Source organism: Bufo bufo, chromosome 9 (genome assembly GCF_905171765.1).
Source record: "Bufo bufo chromosome 9, aBufBuf1.1, whole genome shotgun sequence".
Taxonomy (NCBI): domain Eukaryota; kingdom Metazoa; phylum Chordata; class Amphibia; order Anura; family Bufonidae; genus Bufo; species Bufo bufo.
The window spans coordinates 17,483,002-17,500,250 of record NC_053397.1 but is presented as its reverse complement, the minus strand read 5'-3'; the positions used below and the strand labels follow the sequence as shown (position 1 = coordinate 17,500,250).

At 49.1% G+C, this 17,249-nt stretch overlaps 1 protein-coding gene across 1 annotated transcript in view; it reads left to right on the top strand.

The window, feature by feature from the left end:
• Positions 1-2,802: 2,802 nt before the first annotated feature.
• QARS1 (glutaminyl-tRNA synthetase 1) overlaps positions 2,803-17,249 on the top strand; it is a 52,756-nt gene continuing 38,309 nt past the window's right edge. Inside the window, exons 1-6 of the mRNA XM_040408684.1 lie at positions 2,803-2,952; positions 8,992-9,139; positions 10,537-10,646; positions 11,523-11,598; positions 12,263-12,327; positions 13,107-13,160. Coding sequence (XP_040264618.1) covers positions 2,839-2,952; positions 8,992-9,139; positions 10,537-10,646; positions 11,523-11,598; positions 12,263-12,327; positions 13,107-13,160 — 567 coding nt within the window. The 5' untranslated portion in view covers positions 2,803-2,838. The remainder of the gene's footprint in view (positions 2,953-8,991; positions 9,140-10,536; positions 10,647-11,522; positions 11,599-12,262; positions 12,328-13,106; positions 13,161-17,249) is intronic.

Sequence of the window (17,249 nt, the reverse complement as noted above, 5' to 3'; positions counted from 1 at the left end):
AGGATAGCGCATCAATATCTATAGCCTGGAAAGCCCCTTTAAGTTGCAGGCTGCATGACCTCAGAACTCCCTGTAGTCCTCTTACCTCCTGGCTCAAGGCCAGTACAGAGCATTAAAGGGGCTGCGCCAAGTTTATGAGTTATCCTCTATCCGCAGGCTGATCGCTGGGGGGTCCGAACGCTGGGACCCACACCAATCCGGAGTTCAGCCCCCCCGTTCTGATGGATCGACAAGTGGAGCATACGCCCTGCCGCTCCATTAATTCATAGCCGGGGCTATCTTCAGCGCTCCCAAATAGAATGAATGGAGCAGCAGGGCACATGCTCGAGCGGTCGCATCATCAGAATGGGGAAATGGGACCCCGGTTCTGTGGATCGGTAGGGGTCCCAGCATTCGGCCCCCCCCCAGCGATGAGCAAGTTATCGCCTATCCTTTGGGTAGGGGGATAACTGATAAACTTGGTGCAACCCCTTTAATTCCTGTGGAAGTGCACAGTGGGAAATGCAATATATATATAAAAAAATTTAAAAAAACACTTTGTATGTTTAGTATGCACTATATACATTAATTAAAGGGGTTGTCCACCTTCGAGGACCTATCTGCCAAACCCCCGATGTTGCCAAACCTGCAAAGTGAAGAATACTTACCTGCTTCCGGCACTGCGCTGCCTGGTTCTGGTATCATCCAGTTTTTGATGTGGGTCACGTGGCCGCTGCAGCCAATGACTGGCCCCAGCGGAGACATGTCTCCCACGCGTCATGTGACTTGCTGACATGACGCATGGGAAGAAGCATCACCGCCGCGGCCAGTGATTGGCTGCAGCGGCACAAATGACCCCCTTCAAACCGGATGTTGACACGCAGGACTGCAGCGTCAGTGACCGCGGGGGACAACAGGTGCCAGAACCCAGCGATGGCTTTTTTTAAATTTTTTTATCTGGTGTTTTCTTCCATAGATCTTTATATATATATATATTTTTTTTTATTGCTGTTTGCATTTTGTACGTTGCATTTTTTATGCAGTTTTTTTGTACCAATGTATTTTCTCCATACTATTTACTCCATACATGTATGACCTATTGAAAGATTTCTATTTACCTGCTCCCCGCGCTGCGGCCGGTGCAGGACTGTAATATGATCGGTCATTAGGTCATATATGCTACAGGGCATAACTGAAAACGTAAGAAATCCTGGAAAACCCCTTGCTGTTTTTTTTTTTTTACTGCTTTTGTGGGTTTTTAGCTCTGGGCGTGCCATTTTTTAATGCTGTTTTAGGACTCGTTCACACAAACGTTTTTTGCCTTCCGTATATGGGCCGTTTTTTTAGTTCCGTATACAGAACCATTCATTTCAATGGTTCCGCAAAAAAAAAAAAAAAAACGGAATGTACTCCGTATGCATTCTGTTTCTGTATTTCCGCCCTAGGATGGAACATGTCCTATTATTGCCCGCAAATCACGTTCCGTGGCTCCATTCAAGTCAATGGGTCCGCAAAATAAACGGAACACATACTGAATGTACTCCGTATGGCTCCCGTATCCGTTCCCGTGGAACCATCTATAGAAAAAAATTGGGCTTGGCATAAAATTTTCTATGTAATTACTGTATATACCATATGTAAAAACGGAATGGAACCGGAAACACTACTGAAACAAAAAACGGAAAATCGGATCCGTTTAAAACGGCCCGCAAAACACTGGCAAAGCCATACGGTCGTGTGAACAAGCCCCATAGGCTTCATTATAGGAGTAAGGCCTCTTGCACACAAACGTATTTTTATTCCGTGTCCGTTTTTTTTTGCAGACCATATACAGAACCATTCATTTCAATGGATCCGCAAAAAAAAAACGGAAGGTACTCCGTGTTGCATTCCGTTTCCGTATTTCTGTTCTGCAAAAAAATAGAACATGTCCTATTATTGTCTGCATTACGGGCAAGGATAGTCCTGTTCTATTAGGGGTCAGCTGTTCCGTTCCACAAAATACGGAATGCAGATGGACGTCATCCGTATTTTTTGCAGATGTTTTTTGCGGACCGCAAAATACATACGGTCGTGTGCATGAGGCCTAAGATGGAAAGATTGTAAGCCTTTATGGGCAGGGTCCCCCCCCCCTCTCCATCATCTGTCACTCAGTTCACGCTTACCGTGTTTTTTGTATTTTATTATGTATGTGAACCCCGTCATGTGAACAGCGCCCCAGAATCAGGCCTGCTGTGCTGAAACTACAACTCCCAGAATCCTCCTTTCACTTCTATGGGAATTACAACAGACAAGAACGTGTACATGCTGGGAGTTGTAGGTTGCTGACCCTTGCCCTACAGAGATTCGCAGTTCACCGCCGGTTGGGTCTGCACCGCAGGCGCCATGTTGTCCGTAGAGCCCATTGGCTGGTATGGTATTGGTGGGCACTTCCTCCATGAAAAGAAAGCATTAAGGAGAATCTCAGTGAAAAGAGCCACAGATTTATAATGTGGATATATTGGACTGGATGTACTTCAGACGCATGCATGGTGTGAACAGAGGCTTAAAACTGCCCAGTTTATCCATTGATACTTTCCCAACAGCCTCCAGGTACAGTGCAGAATCCAGCAGCCTCCATCACCCACGTGCGCGCACCGCTGTACTACTCACATTCTGATGCAACCCAGGACCCGCCTACTTTATCATCCTCCTCGCACACCATTGGCTAACCCTCCTGTCCTGTGTGTATCCGCGCGCTGCCATTGGTCACTTCTCCCCGGTACTTTTTTTCCTTCTATGGGCCGTCCGGACGTGACGTAAACCGCGCTGGCTTGTGATTGGTGGCTTTGCCCTGTCTTCCTTTTTCCCGGTTCCAACATGGCGGCCGACTCGGTGTCTCTGTTCACGTCTATCGGGCTCAGTGAACAGAAGGCGAAGGAGACCCTGAAGAATGAGGCGCTCAGCGCGTTACTGCGGGACGCCGTGCTCCAGGTACTGACCGCTCAGGGCGGGACCCCTTAATCACATTTTATCATTGGTTCCCTTTCTTCTTGTGTGCGCCGTCCATTAGGTAGGTAGGTATCTTTCACTTTCACTTGTCCCTTTACGGCTGACGTACACGTCAAGTGGAGCCCTGTCAGGGTGTGTAGACTTTTGCAACAATTTTGAACGGCCCCCATGCCTCTGGTATAGCAAGTGAAGCAACTTTGCAAATCATCTTCCTTATAAAAAAAAAAAAAAAAGAAAAAAAAAAAAACTCCCACCATTTTGTGTCTGCAGCTCCCACGCAGAATGCTGGGTCTCCATGGTGACGGCCTATGAACCCTGTGTGTGGTCACGACTGCGCCTCTCGTCTGGGTGACACAATAAATTGGGGGGGTGGAAGGGAGTAAAGGTGCGTTCGCGCGGATTGGATTAATCTGATCCATCCGGTTGGAGCCCTGGGATTCCTGCCGCGGTTCCGCACAGGGATTAGCGCCGTTGTCCTTCCTGTAGGCTGATTCTTGGCTGGTGTGAACATAGCCTGACCCGAGACTGTGCATCGCTCTGCATAACATTTTGTCCAGACTGTTGCAGTAATTTCAGGATGAGGACATTGCTTCATGTTGTACTTTGTTTGGTACAATGTTGCAATCGTCCGTTACATTGTATGAGATCGGATTCCCTTAAAGGGGTATTCTCATCTTAATGATCACTGTTAAATCTGTTAATGATTTGACAGTGATCATTTTTCTAAATACATGTTATTGCCCAATTCCCACCCTTTTTTTAGAAAATAAGTCCCCTCTTACCTGATGTTGTCTTTGGTCTCCCCTGGTTACGGCCACCTCTCCTGTCGAATCCTGCCGGGCCGCGCTTGCGCAGAAGACTGAAGATTCTCTCCCGGCTGAGCCGCGCAATGTCCTGCACGCGCCATGATGACCTCTTCCTGGCCAGTGTAGTACAGAGCCGCGAACGCGCACGCCGCCCCTGTACTATACAGGCCAGGAATAAGTCTTCTGCGCAAGCGCGGCCCGGCCGGGAGAAGAATCAAGGAAGTGAACGTCGCGCTCAAGGAAGGTAAGTATGAAAAGGGAAGATGAGAATACCCCTTTAAACATGGAGGCTGGTGATTTTTGGGGAGGTCTCTACTGTCTACATCGTTCCACTTGTGCCAGGACCCATTTGGTTGGGGGGGGGGGGGGGGGGGGGGGGGGGATTGCAGGAACAGTCTACACCTGTATTGTCTGTTACCTTGGCGACCCATAGACCGACATATAAGCTGCATACTAGTGTTGTGCCGAGCATGCTCGGCCGAATATTGCGTGTGCTCAAGCTCGATGACGAGTCAGTGTATTTAAATCTAATTTAGCCTCTATTTCTGAAAAGTTTCTGGCGGGATTCGAACTCTCAACCTTCTACATTACAGCCAAGAATGTTATAGGGAACCTGTCACCTGGATTTTGTGTGTATAGAGCTGAAGACATGGGTTGCTAGATGGCCGCTAGCACACCCGCAATACCCAGTCCCCATAGCTCTGTGTGCTTTTATTGTGTCAAAAAACGATTTGATCCATATGCAGATTAACCTGAGATGAGTCCTGTCCCTGAGATGAGTCCAGCGTGAAGGAGCCCAGCACCGCCTCCTCCGAATCTCCTCCTTGCTCCCCGACGTCACAAAGCTAGAGCGCCGTAATCTCGCGATGCGATGCCATCGCGAGATGACGGCGCTCTAGCTTTGTGACGTCGAGGAGCAAGGAGGAGATTCGGAGGATGCGGGCCGGTGCTGGGCTCCTTCACGCTGGACTCATCTCAGGTTAATTTGCATATGGATCAAATCATTTTTGACACTATAAAAGCACACAGAGCTAGATTTAAATACACTGGGTGTCCCCAAGCACTGACTCCTTATATGGACATAGCTATATATGGAGTCAGAGCAGGGACTCCTAAGCCGAACTAGAGTCCCCACACCCTCCCCTCTTCAGAGCAGGGGGTGCCTGGTTTAATGCTCGGGTTCTCCCATTGACTTCCATTGTGCTCGGGTGCTCTACGAGCATCGGGAAGTGTTCTACTCGAGCACATGAGCACTTTGGTGCTCGACCAACACTACTGCATACCCAACGTGGATTATTATTTTTTTTTTTTTTCAAATCAAGAATGTTTGCAAAGTTGCTACAACAATCAAAAACATTTGCTTGCAAAAGTATACACACCCTTTAAACGTGACATGGGATAAACCTGCAATTAGTGTAAATTATCTGCTGGAAGAATAGATTAAGGGCGTTGGGGCTGGGATGTAGGATCTGCGGCTGTAAAACTGGCGGTATCACCCCCGCTCCCCGAGTAGTAGGTGTGTTATAGAAGTCTCAGGGCAGATGCGACAGGTTTGCGTGGGTGGTAATTTCCTGAGCTTGGGCATGGCTCGCTACGTGAAGAGTACCCTGTGTGATGTGGAGGCCGGATGTTCCTGTCCTGACACTCTGCACTCACTAGGGTGATGGCTGATGACCTCATCGGCCGGCTAACGATCACCAATAGTAGTGATGGGACTTGTGACATCATAATCTACCGCCCTACTGGACCCTGGACCTCCACTTAGGCTCCACTCACACGTCCGCAAATGGGTCCGCATCCGTTCCGCAATTTTGCGGAACGGGTGTGGACCCATTCATTTTCTATGGGAACGGAATGGATGCGGACAGCACACGGTGTGCTGTCAGCATCCGCATTTGCGGAGTGTGGCCCCGATCTTCAGCTCCGCAAAAGAGAGAACATGTCCTACTCTTGTCCGCAGCTTGCGGACAAGAAAAGGCATTTCTATAGGGGTGCCGGGCGGGTTTGTTGCGGATCCGCAACACACCACGGACGTGTGAATGGAGCCTTTATCAAGGGGAAATGGGGTGGTATGATATCAGTAACATATGGCTGCTTTCTTATGGAAACGGCGCCACACCTCCTCGAGGGGTTGTGTCTGGTATTACAGCTCTGCTCTATGGAAGTGAATGGAACTCTGAGATGCAATACAACACACAACCTGTGGACAGGTGTGGCGCAGTTTATGAAGAGAATAGCCATGTCTGGGCGCCTTCCGCGCAGAAAATGTGTCTCAAATTGTTAGGGGTAAGTGCACGCGCGGCGCAAATCTTCCTCTACGGATCTTGCCCCCAAGTAAGTAAGGTTTCGGAAATCTCACCTCCCCTGCCCAGTGCAAATCCTTGTGCAAAAATCTCTGCAGTCTGCATGTAAGGCTTCTGGATTTACCTCAAGGTGCATCATTTTAGGGTGAGGGCAATTGATGCATATCCTGAGGAGACCCTCCTCTGTCTGCTGCACAAGTCCTGGCGCCCCCGCACCTCAGCTGCCTCCTGCTATAATCGATCTTCATCATACTCTCTGGTAGTAGCCGTCTGCGTTCATTATTAACAAGTTAGATGTGCACACACCCCCTCGTCATAAGCTGTATCAGCTATTGATATCATTTTTATGGTGGTTACAAGAGTCCTAAATTTTTCTGACTGATGCTTTTAGTCCGTCCCCCCCCCCCCCCCCCCCCCCCCCCAGGATCGGTGGCGTCCGGCTGTCCTTCACCTCCCCACCACTAGGGGACAGTGTGGAGTCGGCTGATTTATACAATGCACAGTAATGGGGGGCTGGGTCTATAGGACTCGATTAACCCAGAGTGCTGCACATAGGAGGCATGCCATCCCTATTCCTACCCCTATAACTAATGCATTAGGAGACTACTCTCCAAGGTGGATGCTGGGAGTGCAGATTGTGAGGTTCAACCTATAATATCAGTCATCAGCCATAAGAAATAACTATGTCCTGGAGGTTGTTACCAGGACTTCACAGGACCGGTTTAGTTACGTTTCTGGCCCCGCCCCTGGGTGACACAGAGGTAATTCACATGTGCGTCATGTAGACTGAAGGTGGACATCCTAGCTCCGTGACACTGCGCCACGTCTCATACAGGGGTCCCTCAGCACCACATAGTCTTCACAAAGCTCCCTCCAGAAGGGGTCGTTTCTTCTGTCTGGCTCCCAGCAGCCACCACTAGAGGGAGCTGACTGCTTGTGGATTTGTATAGCTCCCCCTAGTGGTGGCAGCGGGCAGCCAGGTTTTTATCAATTTTGCCAGGGACAGATCTGTGCAACCATGCACATCCACTGGTATAGGCAGTATTACATGGCGCACCTTCAGATCAGTGGGTGACCTTCAAATACATGGCCTTGCTTTGCAGTGGTGCAAACATTTTAAAGGGAATGGATTTATGGAGGATTTTATTTATCTCCTATTGTCCAATATAGGGGTGTTCTATACAGGCCTGTGAGGAAATGGATGAAGCTTCCATACTGTCTTGATGAGGCACATGATTACCATTGAACACGGCGTCTCCTGCAGGCTTGCACTGGATTTTTCGGATTTGTAACAGCGGAGGTGTCCGGGGAAGACAAGTAGCCAAGAATACAGAAGAACTGCGCTTGACCTTGAGCTTCAGCTTCCCCGACCCCCATGTAATTGGCCCTGGATGCGTGTTAGGCTTGAATATTGAACAGCTTGTATAGCAGTGGTCCCCGCCTGTGGCTATTGCTCCTAGCATGCTAGGAGTAGTAGTTCATTTACCATTGACTTGTTATATAGCAATTCCCTCTAGTATTGGAATTGCATCTTTTATCCGTAGATCTGATTGATTTTCTGACTGCCTCAAACAGGAGCCAATTGAAGTCCATTAGGTAATGACGGTCTCTGCATAGGTTCCTTGGATGAGATTATGCAAGGTGGTGCCATGGCATCAGGACATTAAAGTCTGTCATGATGGCGTCCTAGATGCTTGCCCTCAGCTTTCACCCCTGGATATCTCGTAGCCAGTCTCCGTATTGCATGTTGGAGAGCGACTCCATATTCTTATCCTAGAAGACCATGAGACTCGGGAGCCTTGTGCTGTCCGCATCAAAATCTGCATGAATCGCGTTGAATTTGCTGCCAGAAAATCCACAGTGTATGCGCCTTGTTGGACGCGCCTTTATGTAGATAACCTTTTGCTGTAGAGCAACAGCTGTGTCTTAAAGGGGTTGTCTTATCTGAGACATTCGTATCCTATAGCTAGGATATGCCTCCAATGTCCGATAGTTGGGGGTCTTACCTCTGGGTCCCGCTCCTATCGCCAGAACGTGACCCCCGAAGTGAGCTGAGAGCAGCCGTAGATGCGCGGCCACCCTCCATTCATTTCTATAGGACTGTTGCAAGTAGCCGAGTGCTCAGCTATTTTCGACAATCCCATAGAAGTGGATGGAGCGGTAGCCTCGTTCGTGCGTCTTCTGGCGCCCGTCCTCCAACAGAAGGAAGACGCCAGGGAGTGGAAGACCACTGAGGACAGTAACTGGCTGCAGCGGTCACATACTGTACAGGTGAAACTCGAAAAATTTGAATACCATGCAAAGTTAATTTATTTCAGTAATGCAACTTAAAACTCACTTAACATATGAGACTCATTACAGGCAGAGCGAGATATCTCAAGCCTTTATTTGGTATAATTTGGATGATTATGGCTTACAGCTTATGAAACCCCAAAGTCACAATTTTGAGGTCGCCTTTGCTCAGGGGGTACATGTCATATATTAAGGTTAGACAGCCGGACAGCTGCTCTTTGATAGATGTGATGTCCGTCATCCTCCGGAGGACTTATTTCTAGCTTGTCGTGTGTAACCGCAGGCCTCTCTCCGCCCGGCTCCTCCGGCTGCAGCGTTCAATCACCAGCTCATAACCAGAGCCGTCCAATGACGTCAGCGGCAAATGGAAAACTATTCAGAACTTGTTAGGGGCGGCAGGTCTCGGCTTACAGCCCCCTCTTCACAAAATTAACCCCTTACACAGCCCTGCTGGATATGTCTGGGTGGCCACCACCATGGCTGCCCTTCCAGCTCCTTCCACCCAGCTTTCCTACAGCCCTGAATGGTAATTCTGCCCAATTATGTGGCAATACATCCTTCTCCTGCTGTACAGTCGCCGTTGGATTCTTGCGTTATCCGGACCTTTTGCTTGATTTCAGGCCCAGGCGGTGTTGGGGCCGTCCATCGACAAGGTCATCGGCACCCTCATCTACAGCTTGTCATCCCGCCTGAAGGACCCCAAGAGACTGGGCTTTCTTGTCGGATACATCGTCGGCAAGAAAATCTCCACAGATCTGCAGCTGAACGGTAATTTCTGTCACCGCCGTCTTTAGAGCCGGTGAGCTCAGCATTACTCCTAGTATTAATCCCCCACGATCACAAGAGTCCAGGAGGCGGTCCCTTCATGTGCAGTGCCCTGAGCGCTCTGTAAGGAACACTTCCTAGCCCCTCCCCTCTGCTCCGAGTGACAGCTCTAGCAGTCTCCTGATTGGACTAACGCTGCTACTCGGGGGAGAGGCTGGGTGGAGTTCAGTGCAGGTGAAAGGACCACCTCCTGGACACTTGTGGTTGTGGCACCAGGGGGATTAAAGGGATATTCCAGTTTGTTACAAGTTATCTCCTATCCACTGGAACCCCCCACCAATCAAAAGAACGGGGACCTATTAACCCTCTGAACCCCTGAAATTAATGGAGCAGCGGGTCAGGCATGTCACTGCCGGTCCATACAGTTCTATGGGAGTTCTGAAATTAGCTGGGTGCTGTAGAGAGGAATGAAGCGGCAGTGAGCATGCTCCACCTGCTGCTCCGATTCAGGGACTCTGAGGAGTTCGGGGTCCCTGTGCTTGTGATCAGTGGGGGTGGGGGGGGGGGGGGGAGTAGTAGTAGGACCCCCACTGATCTACAAGTAATCCCCTAACCTGGGGATTAGGAAAACTTGTAACAACCAGGATACCCCTTTAATACTTGGATTTTGCAGCCTGATATCTTTACACCACTCTCCCTGTCGCCTATCTAGTGCTGTCAGCAGTTTTGCGGAGTCACAGCTGCTGTCAGACTCCCTTCAAAGAAATAGTCAGGACAAAACTGTCAAACAGAATTCTGGTCTTGTTGCCCATAGCAACCAATTACAGCACCACTTTAATTTAATACTTGGCCTGCACAGGGTCACCTCGTTAAAGGGGTATTCCAGTTGGTTGAAGTTATCCTCTATCCATAGTATAGGTAGGGGATAACTATTAGATCAGTGGTGGTCCTACCGCAGGGACCCCCACTGATCATGAGAACAGGTGCCCCGTGCCTCTTGCACCCCCTGTGAAAAGAACGGAGCGGCCAGCCGGGCATGCGTGTGGTCGCTCCATTCATTTCTATCCGAGACTCTCAGAGCGGCTGTGTGTATGCCTGACAAGCTGCTCCGTTCTGTTTAGGGGGCTGCAGTGGTTACAGGGCCCACATTCTCGTGATCAGTGGGGGACCCAACAGTAGGACCACCACTGATCTAATAGTGATCCCTTATCCTGTGGATAGGGGATAACGTCAATCAACCGGAATATCCCTTTAAGCCTCTGACATTCATTTGTCTCCGGAAAGGATGGCGGTGTGGATGGAGCTCGCCGTCCTCCATTACCTGCCCTTCTCCTGGCAGTTTGCTTTATGCTGCCTCCTCATTCCCCTCCTTCCTCTGATTTCTTCTTCGTTCTCTCCAGCCGCCTTGGAATACGTGAAGGGTCATCCCCTGGACCCCATCGATGCCGTTGATTTTGAGAGAGAATGTGGAGTCGGGGTCACCGTGACACCAGAGCAGATCGAGGAAGCTGTGAGTAACTTCTTCTTCACATAATAATTTACATGATTCGGAAAGTCCAATAATCCGACCCAGAGCGGAGGTCTTTACTGATACACCAGACACAATGTCTTGTACGGCTAGCTCAGCTGAATGGAACGATACCTTTCACTTAGCGATCCAGCAAGAGGACTATGCAGGAACCTGTCCCTGTCGATTAGTGAGGGAAGGGCCCCCGGAGGAAGCAAGAGTGCACTAAGTGGCTTCGGCCCGCCTTCCGTGCACTTAACTGCTTATTTTCCATATGAGTTAAAAGTACATTTTCTCCAGAATGAAGCAATGGATCAGGTGTTATCTAATTTTAAGAACCCCACCCCCACATGTGCCCGGCCCCCTTACCGGTAATATACTTGCCCCGCTCCCGGTGCTTCTCCTGGTCCCCGCAGCTGCTTCTCCCTGCACACGGATGAAAACATCTGCTAGGAAGGCTCGTCCCCGCCTGCCATTGGTTGCTGCTCCCCCCGAAAGAGGATGTTTTCATCCGTGTGCAGGGAGAAGCAGCTGCGGGGACCAGAAGCGGTGCCGGGAGCGGGGTAAGTATATTAACGGTGAGGGGCCGGGCACATGTGGGGGGGGTTTTCTTGAAATTGGATAACCCCTTTAAGTGACAGGTATCATTACATTCAGCTGAGCTAGCCTACGAGGCACTGTAACTGGTGTCAAACTCCCTTTAAATGTCTCTGCTTGTTCAGTGTCTGTATAGCTTTACTGAAGTACCTTATGGAAGTCCTCTTCACATCAGACTTTGTATAGTCATCTGATGTAGAAAAACTAACCCCCTCCCAATGATATTTGCTCAGCATAGCTGCTGTTCTTATTTTTCCCCCTTTTTTTTTTTTTTTTTTTCAGGTTGAAGCTGTTATCCAAAAGTACAAAGAGCAGCTGCTGGCCGAGCGTTACCGCTTTAATATGGGTCTCCTAATGGGTGAGTTTACAGGCTCATTTTGTTCACCCTAAAAGAAGCTGCCCCCCCTTGTCAGACAGGCAGTGAAGTACAGTAGATGCTCTTCTTAGGCTGGGTTCACATCACGTTTAATGCCTCCTTTAGACGTATACGTTACATTGGAACTCTATGGTGAACTGCAGCTGTATGGCATCAGTCTGAGGTATCCGTCTAACGTATACGAAAAACGTGATGTGAACCCAACCTTGGGTCACATCATCGGGAGCTGTCGCTGGAACCTCATGCAATTTAAGGTTCCGTCCCAGGTGAGATTTGGTGGCTCTCAGCTAATCAGGTGAAGGCTCTGTGGAAAGCCCTTTGAAACACGCGCCCTGATTGCTCGTCCTGGGTGCATTTGAATGGAGCTTAGCCGCGCCAAGGCCAGTGATTCTAGTCGTGATGTGACTGGGCCTGAGGAAAACGGAGGGACGGCTGCGGCGCACCTGGAGCGCCGCTGCCTTCTCAAACAGCTGATCAGCAGGGGTCCCGGGTGTCGGACCCCCACCGATCAGATACTGATGATCTATCCAGAGGTCATCATTAAAAAAAAAAAGAACTGCAGAACCCCTTTAATAGCACCCGCAGCCGACATACTCCCTTAAATGCAGTTACCTCCTTTTAATCCATCTTGTGTTCATTCTTATAGGGGAGGCCAGGAACAGACTCAAATGGGCCGATGGAAAAATCATTAAGAATGAAGTGGACATGCAGGTAACGGGGCGTCCTGCCCTCTTCTCTTGTGTCTGTTAGCTATAGACCTCTCCATGTTCATTAAAAGCACAAATCGGGCAAGGGACTAACCTTTATTTGTTTCTGGGCTAGAAGATTAGCTTTAAATGTCACGATTTGGAATAAATGGCCATTGTAACACTATATAAGTAATGCCAGTTGCACTGCGGCTTCACACATGTATAATTCTGCTCATTGTGCTCCAGATGTAATGTATTACATGTGTTAACACCTGTCAAGCGTTCTTATTTCTGTGACATGTTATTGGAATGGAAAAAAAATGACAAAAGCCAATTAAAGATTATATTTGAAAAAAAAAACTAAAAAAAACCCCCAGAACATGAGGATTTTATTAGGTTGGGTTTTAACCCTTCCAACCTCTTGTTTCCACCTGATGATGAGCGGCATCAGAGGTATATGGCAGCCGCTTATCCCCCTTCCAAGGAATAAGGAAACGGTCGTCTTATGTGTACGGCCGGCTTCACACTGATTCCGGTAGGGGCCCAGTCATAGGTTACCCCTGAGCTGCCCTTTCCTAGCCGTCCAGCACTGGGGGGATGATTCCTGTTGACCCCTGTTCTATCGAGCCCTGAACCCTGGGTTCCTATGGAGCGGTGCAACACTGATTTTGACTGTAATTATGGTCTGGTAGATAATTGCGTGAGAGTGCGATTTCTCACCCACATTCCCTGCTGTTTTTCTCAGCACTTCCTTTTGACCTGTCTGCAATTAACCCCTGACCTTCTGTTTGCCCACCCCAGGTTCTACACTTACTTGGCCCCAAGACAGAAGCCGACCTAGAGAAGAAACCAAAGGTATTTTGTTGACTCGTTGTGTCTGACAGTAAATGGGTGATTTGTGTGACTCCCGAGTGACAAAAGGTCACCAGCTTTCCCCGTGATCCTCCACAACTGCCCGGCCTTTAGCATTCCACCGCCGGAGACTCCAGTCTAGTCCAGATTTATCTACCTGTAACGTAATACACTAATGTGATGCCAATGTATAGACCCCGCTCTGGTGTAAAGTATTGCAGTGTCTCTTCGGTGCAAAAGGCATGATCCCTACCTCCCTACACTTGCAATGAAAAAATTAGGGAATTGTTGTTCTGGCAATTTCCTCATATGCCTGTGTTGGCTGTATTCACTGAAACTGAGTAGTTTCCCATCTGCTTGTACCAAACAGGCAGCTGTAAAAACAGGCAGCTGTAAACTACTTATCAGTAAAGTGTGTAGATGGCGGGGGAAGGGCAGCTGCTGGTTCAGTACAGGCACATAGCTCCATTTAAGCAGCTTACACAGCGCGTTTTTGTACCGTCTGTTTGGTGTCTGCACCTCGTACGGTCTGATATATGGCGGCATAACACCGATTCATCCCACTAGAAAACGTATACCGCACAGGATGCATTTTTTTTTTTTTTTTAGCACGGGAGCCACTCGGTGACGTGATGCCCCTGTATACAGCGCAGTGTGAAAGAAGACCGACGCCTATAGTTATCAGTCCCGGCAACGGCAAGTGTCTTCCAATTAACAAACCTACAAGTGGCTTCGGGCTACAGCGTCGCGTGACCGAAAAAAAGTGCCATTTGATGGTGCATTGAAGTCGCTTGAGTCGTCGTCGTTTTCTTGCGCGAGTTGCAGGCGACTTTAAGATTTGCAATGCTTATTAAAAAAATATAAAAAAATCATCTGTTGCAAATTAGGGAGCATTCACACGACCGTGTTTTTCTTCCGCGTCCGTTCCGCAATTTTTGCGGACAAAGCACAGACCCATTCATTTCTATGGGTCCGCAAAAATTGCGGAATGCCTTTCATTGTCACCCGTGTGCTGTCCGTTCCTTTTATTTTAGAACATGTCCTATACTTGGCCGCAAATTGCGGTCCGTGGCCCCATAGAAAGTCAATGGGTTCGTAAAAAAAAGGATAGCACACGGAAATGCATCTGTATGTCATCCGTTTTTTGCGGACCCCCTGGACTGAAAACATTCTAGGAAACCCCATTTGAGTTTTTTGCGAACCGTGAAAAACGGATGAAGCTCGGAAGCACCACGTCCGTATTATACGGACTTGCGAAAGGGAAACTATAACTGAAGACATACGGAACACCCGGATACGTAATTTGCGGACCGCAAAACCAACACTGTCGTGTGAATGCTCCCTAAGTCAAAGTCGCATAGGAGTTACATTGGAAAATTCCCTTGCAATCTGCAACCGAGTATCCAGCAGATTTGGATTTTATTCGTGTCCACCATGCATTGATCACGTCACATGTGATAATGCCGCAGCCGTTACTTGTGGTATCGCATGAGCCCTGGCCTCGTAAAACGTGGACATTGCATGGGCAGAGTGTGCAGTATATGTTGGGGTAGGTAGTTGCTCCGGGAGCGATTTTAAATCCCATCCCTGCAGTGCCCTCTAGTGGCCAAATGATGCAAACGGTTGATCAGACACAGCAATGGGACTGACTTAAGACTGGCGTTTTAGACCTGGCGTGAGCGGGGAAAATCTGCGGATTGCGGCGCAAAGTCCCTTTGCGCCGCAATCTGTGCCAGGAATATGCCTGATAGGCGTATCTCTGTTTAATAAATGTTGTGTTTTTTTTTTTTCCTTTTACCAAGGAACGTTGCCCCACCTGCTCCCCTCCCCCGCCTCACTTGTTCTTCACTTTAAACAAATGCCTGATAAGAAAATGAATCATTTCTATGGAAAGTGAGTGGCGCAGAGCGCTCTGCCTGTGGGTGGGTTATCTAGAAGATAACGGGAACAATGGCTGTTGAGGAGTTAATCTGCTCCCTCATTTGAAGAAGTAAAGCAGGCCATACGCACTGGATGAATGTCGGCGGAAACCGCTGATTTTGGCTGTTGTGGTCGAACTTTTAATGTGCATATGGGGGGGGGGGGGGGGCGGGCCTGCCGGATCCGTAAATCCGTATGCAAACGGATATCATTTTGTTTCTGGATGCGGATCCGTCTGACAAATGCATTGCAATACCGGATCTGTCTCTCCGGTGTCATCCGGAAAAAACGGATATGGTATTTATCTTTTTCCCAGATTTAAAGGTCTGCGCAGACTGGGAAACCGGATCAGTTTTTCCGGAACACTTGGTACCGGATCTGGCATTTAATAAATTTCAAAGGAAATGAATGCCAGATCCGACAATCCGGCAAGTGTTCCGGAATTTTGGCCTGGGAAAATTTCTCCGGCCAAATACCGTAAAAGGGACTGAACTGAAGACCTCCTGATGCATACTGAACGGATTGCTTTCTATTCAGAATGCATTAGGATAAAACTGATGCGTTTTTTCCCCCGGTATTGAGCCCCTAGGACGGAACTCAATACCGGAAAACTTTAACGCTAGTGTGAAAGTGCCCTAGGCTGGACATACACTTTCACTTGGTTTGGCTGACGTCTCTCTCTGCCGACTCCCTCCCTGACTTCCCCAAAAGCCATTGCCAGACACTTCTAGCTGGAGGACAAAAAGATTGGGTGAAAATATTCATTCCACCCGATGCTTGTCTTCCCCCCCCAACATAATCTGTCGGGGGAGAATAGTGACCTCCCCACACACATTAATGTATCATCCGAACCTGCCGTTCTCGAAAAATGTATAAGGTGTATGGCCAGCTTTAGGGGAAATAAGGACCAGGCTGTTGGATTTCAACATGCCCGATTCATTTGCTCTTTGGAGTCTGTCAGCGGATTACAACAGTGGTGCCGAGTGAAGAAAGACATACCTGCAGTCGAACCCCCTATCCCAGCGTCAGACCCCCACAAATCAGACACATTACCTTTCCTGAGGATAGGGCAACATTTCCGATGTATGAATGTAGTTGAGCATGCCCACTACCGCTGCATTCCTCGGTATAGGACTGGCAGAGGGAGGCAAGTGCCGTATTCTGCTTCTGTTTGGAGGTCCCATAGAGATGCTTGTCCGTGGATCCATGGAAAGGAGACATAGGGCACCCACACTTATGACAATTGATTGGGGTCCTATCGGTCAGACCCCGGCCTAGTTGCACACTGTGGGTAAACATGCACTTAAAGGGGTTTTCTGGGATTTAAATACTGGATAGGTCATCAGTATTTGGGATATATTCTTTCAAGTATCTGATCTGTGGCGGTCAGACACCAGGGGACCGCTGCTGATCAGCTGTTTGAGAAGGCTCCGGTGCTCACAGTAGCGGCGTGGCTTTCTCTCAGCTTTCCCTAGGCCAGGCATGGCCAACCTGCGGCTCTCCAGCTGTTGTAAAACTACAACTCCCACCATGCCCTGCTGTAGGCTGATAGCTGTAGACTGTCCGGGCATGATGGGAGTTGTAGTTTTGCAACATCTGGAGAGCCTCAGGTTGGCCATCCCTGCCCTAGGCCATTGATGACGCATTCATCGGTCACGTGGCCATAGAAGTGAATGGGGCTGAGCGCAATACCAAGCACAGCCTCTATACTATGCGCCGCTGCCTTCTCAGCTGATCGGTGGATGTCCGACCCCCCACCAATCCAGAGTATTTGAATCTCAAAAAAACCTTTTAAATCTTGTGACGACCCCTTTTAAAGGGGTATTCCCATCTTAGACAATGGGGGCATATCGCTAGGACCCGCACCTATATTGAGAACGGAGCAGGGAGCGCTGTGGCTGGAGGTCCCCAGATTTCTTGGGGTCCGTCCACCACCAAGCGCTAATCCCAGTCTCGCCCATCGAAGTGAATGGGAGCGTGCCGCGCATGCGCGGCCCATGCTCCCATTCATTTCTATGGGGCAGACAGCAATAGCCGAGCCAGCACTAGGCTGTTTTCAGTGGCCCCATAGAAATGAATGGAGGGCGGCTGCGCATGCGCAGTGCGCTCTCCTTCACTTTTGGGACTTCGTTCTTGATATAGGTGGGAACCGCACCTATAAGACAATGGGGG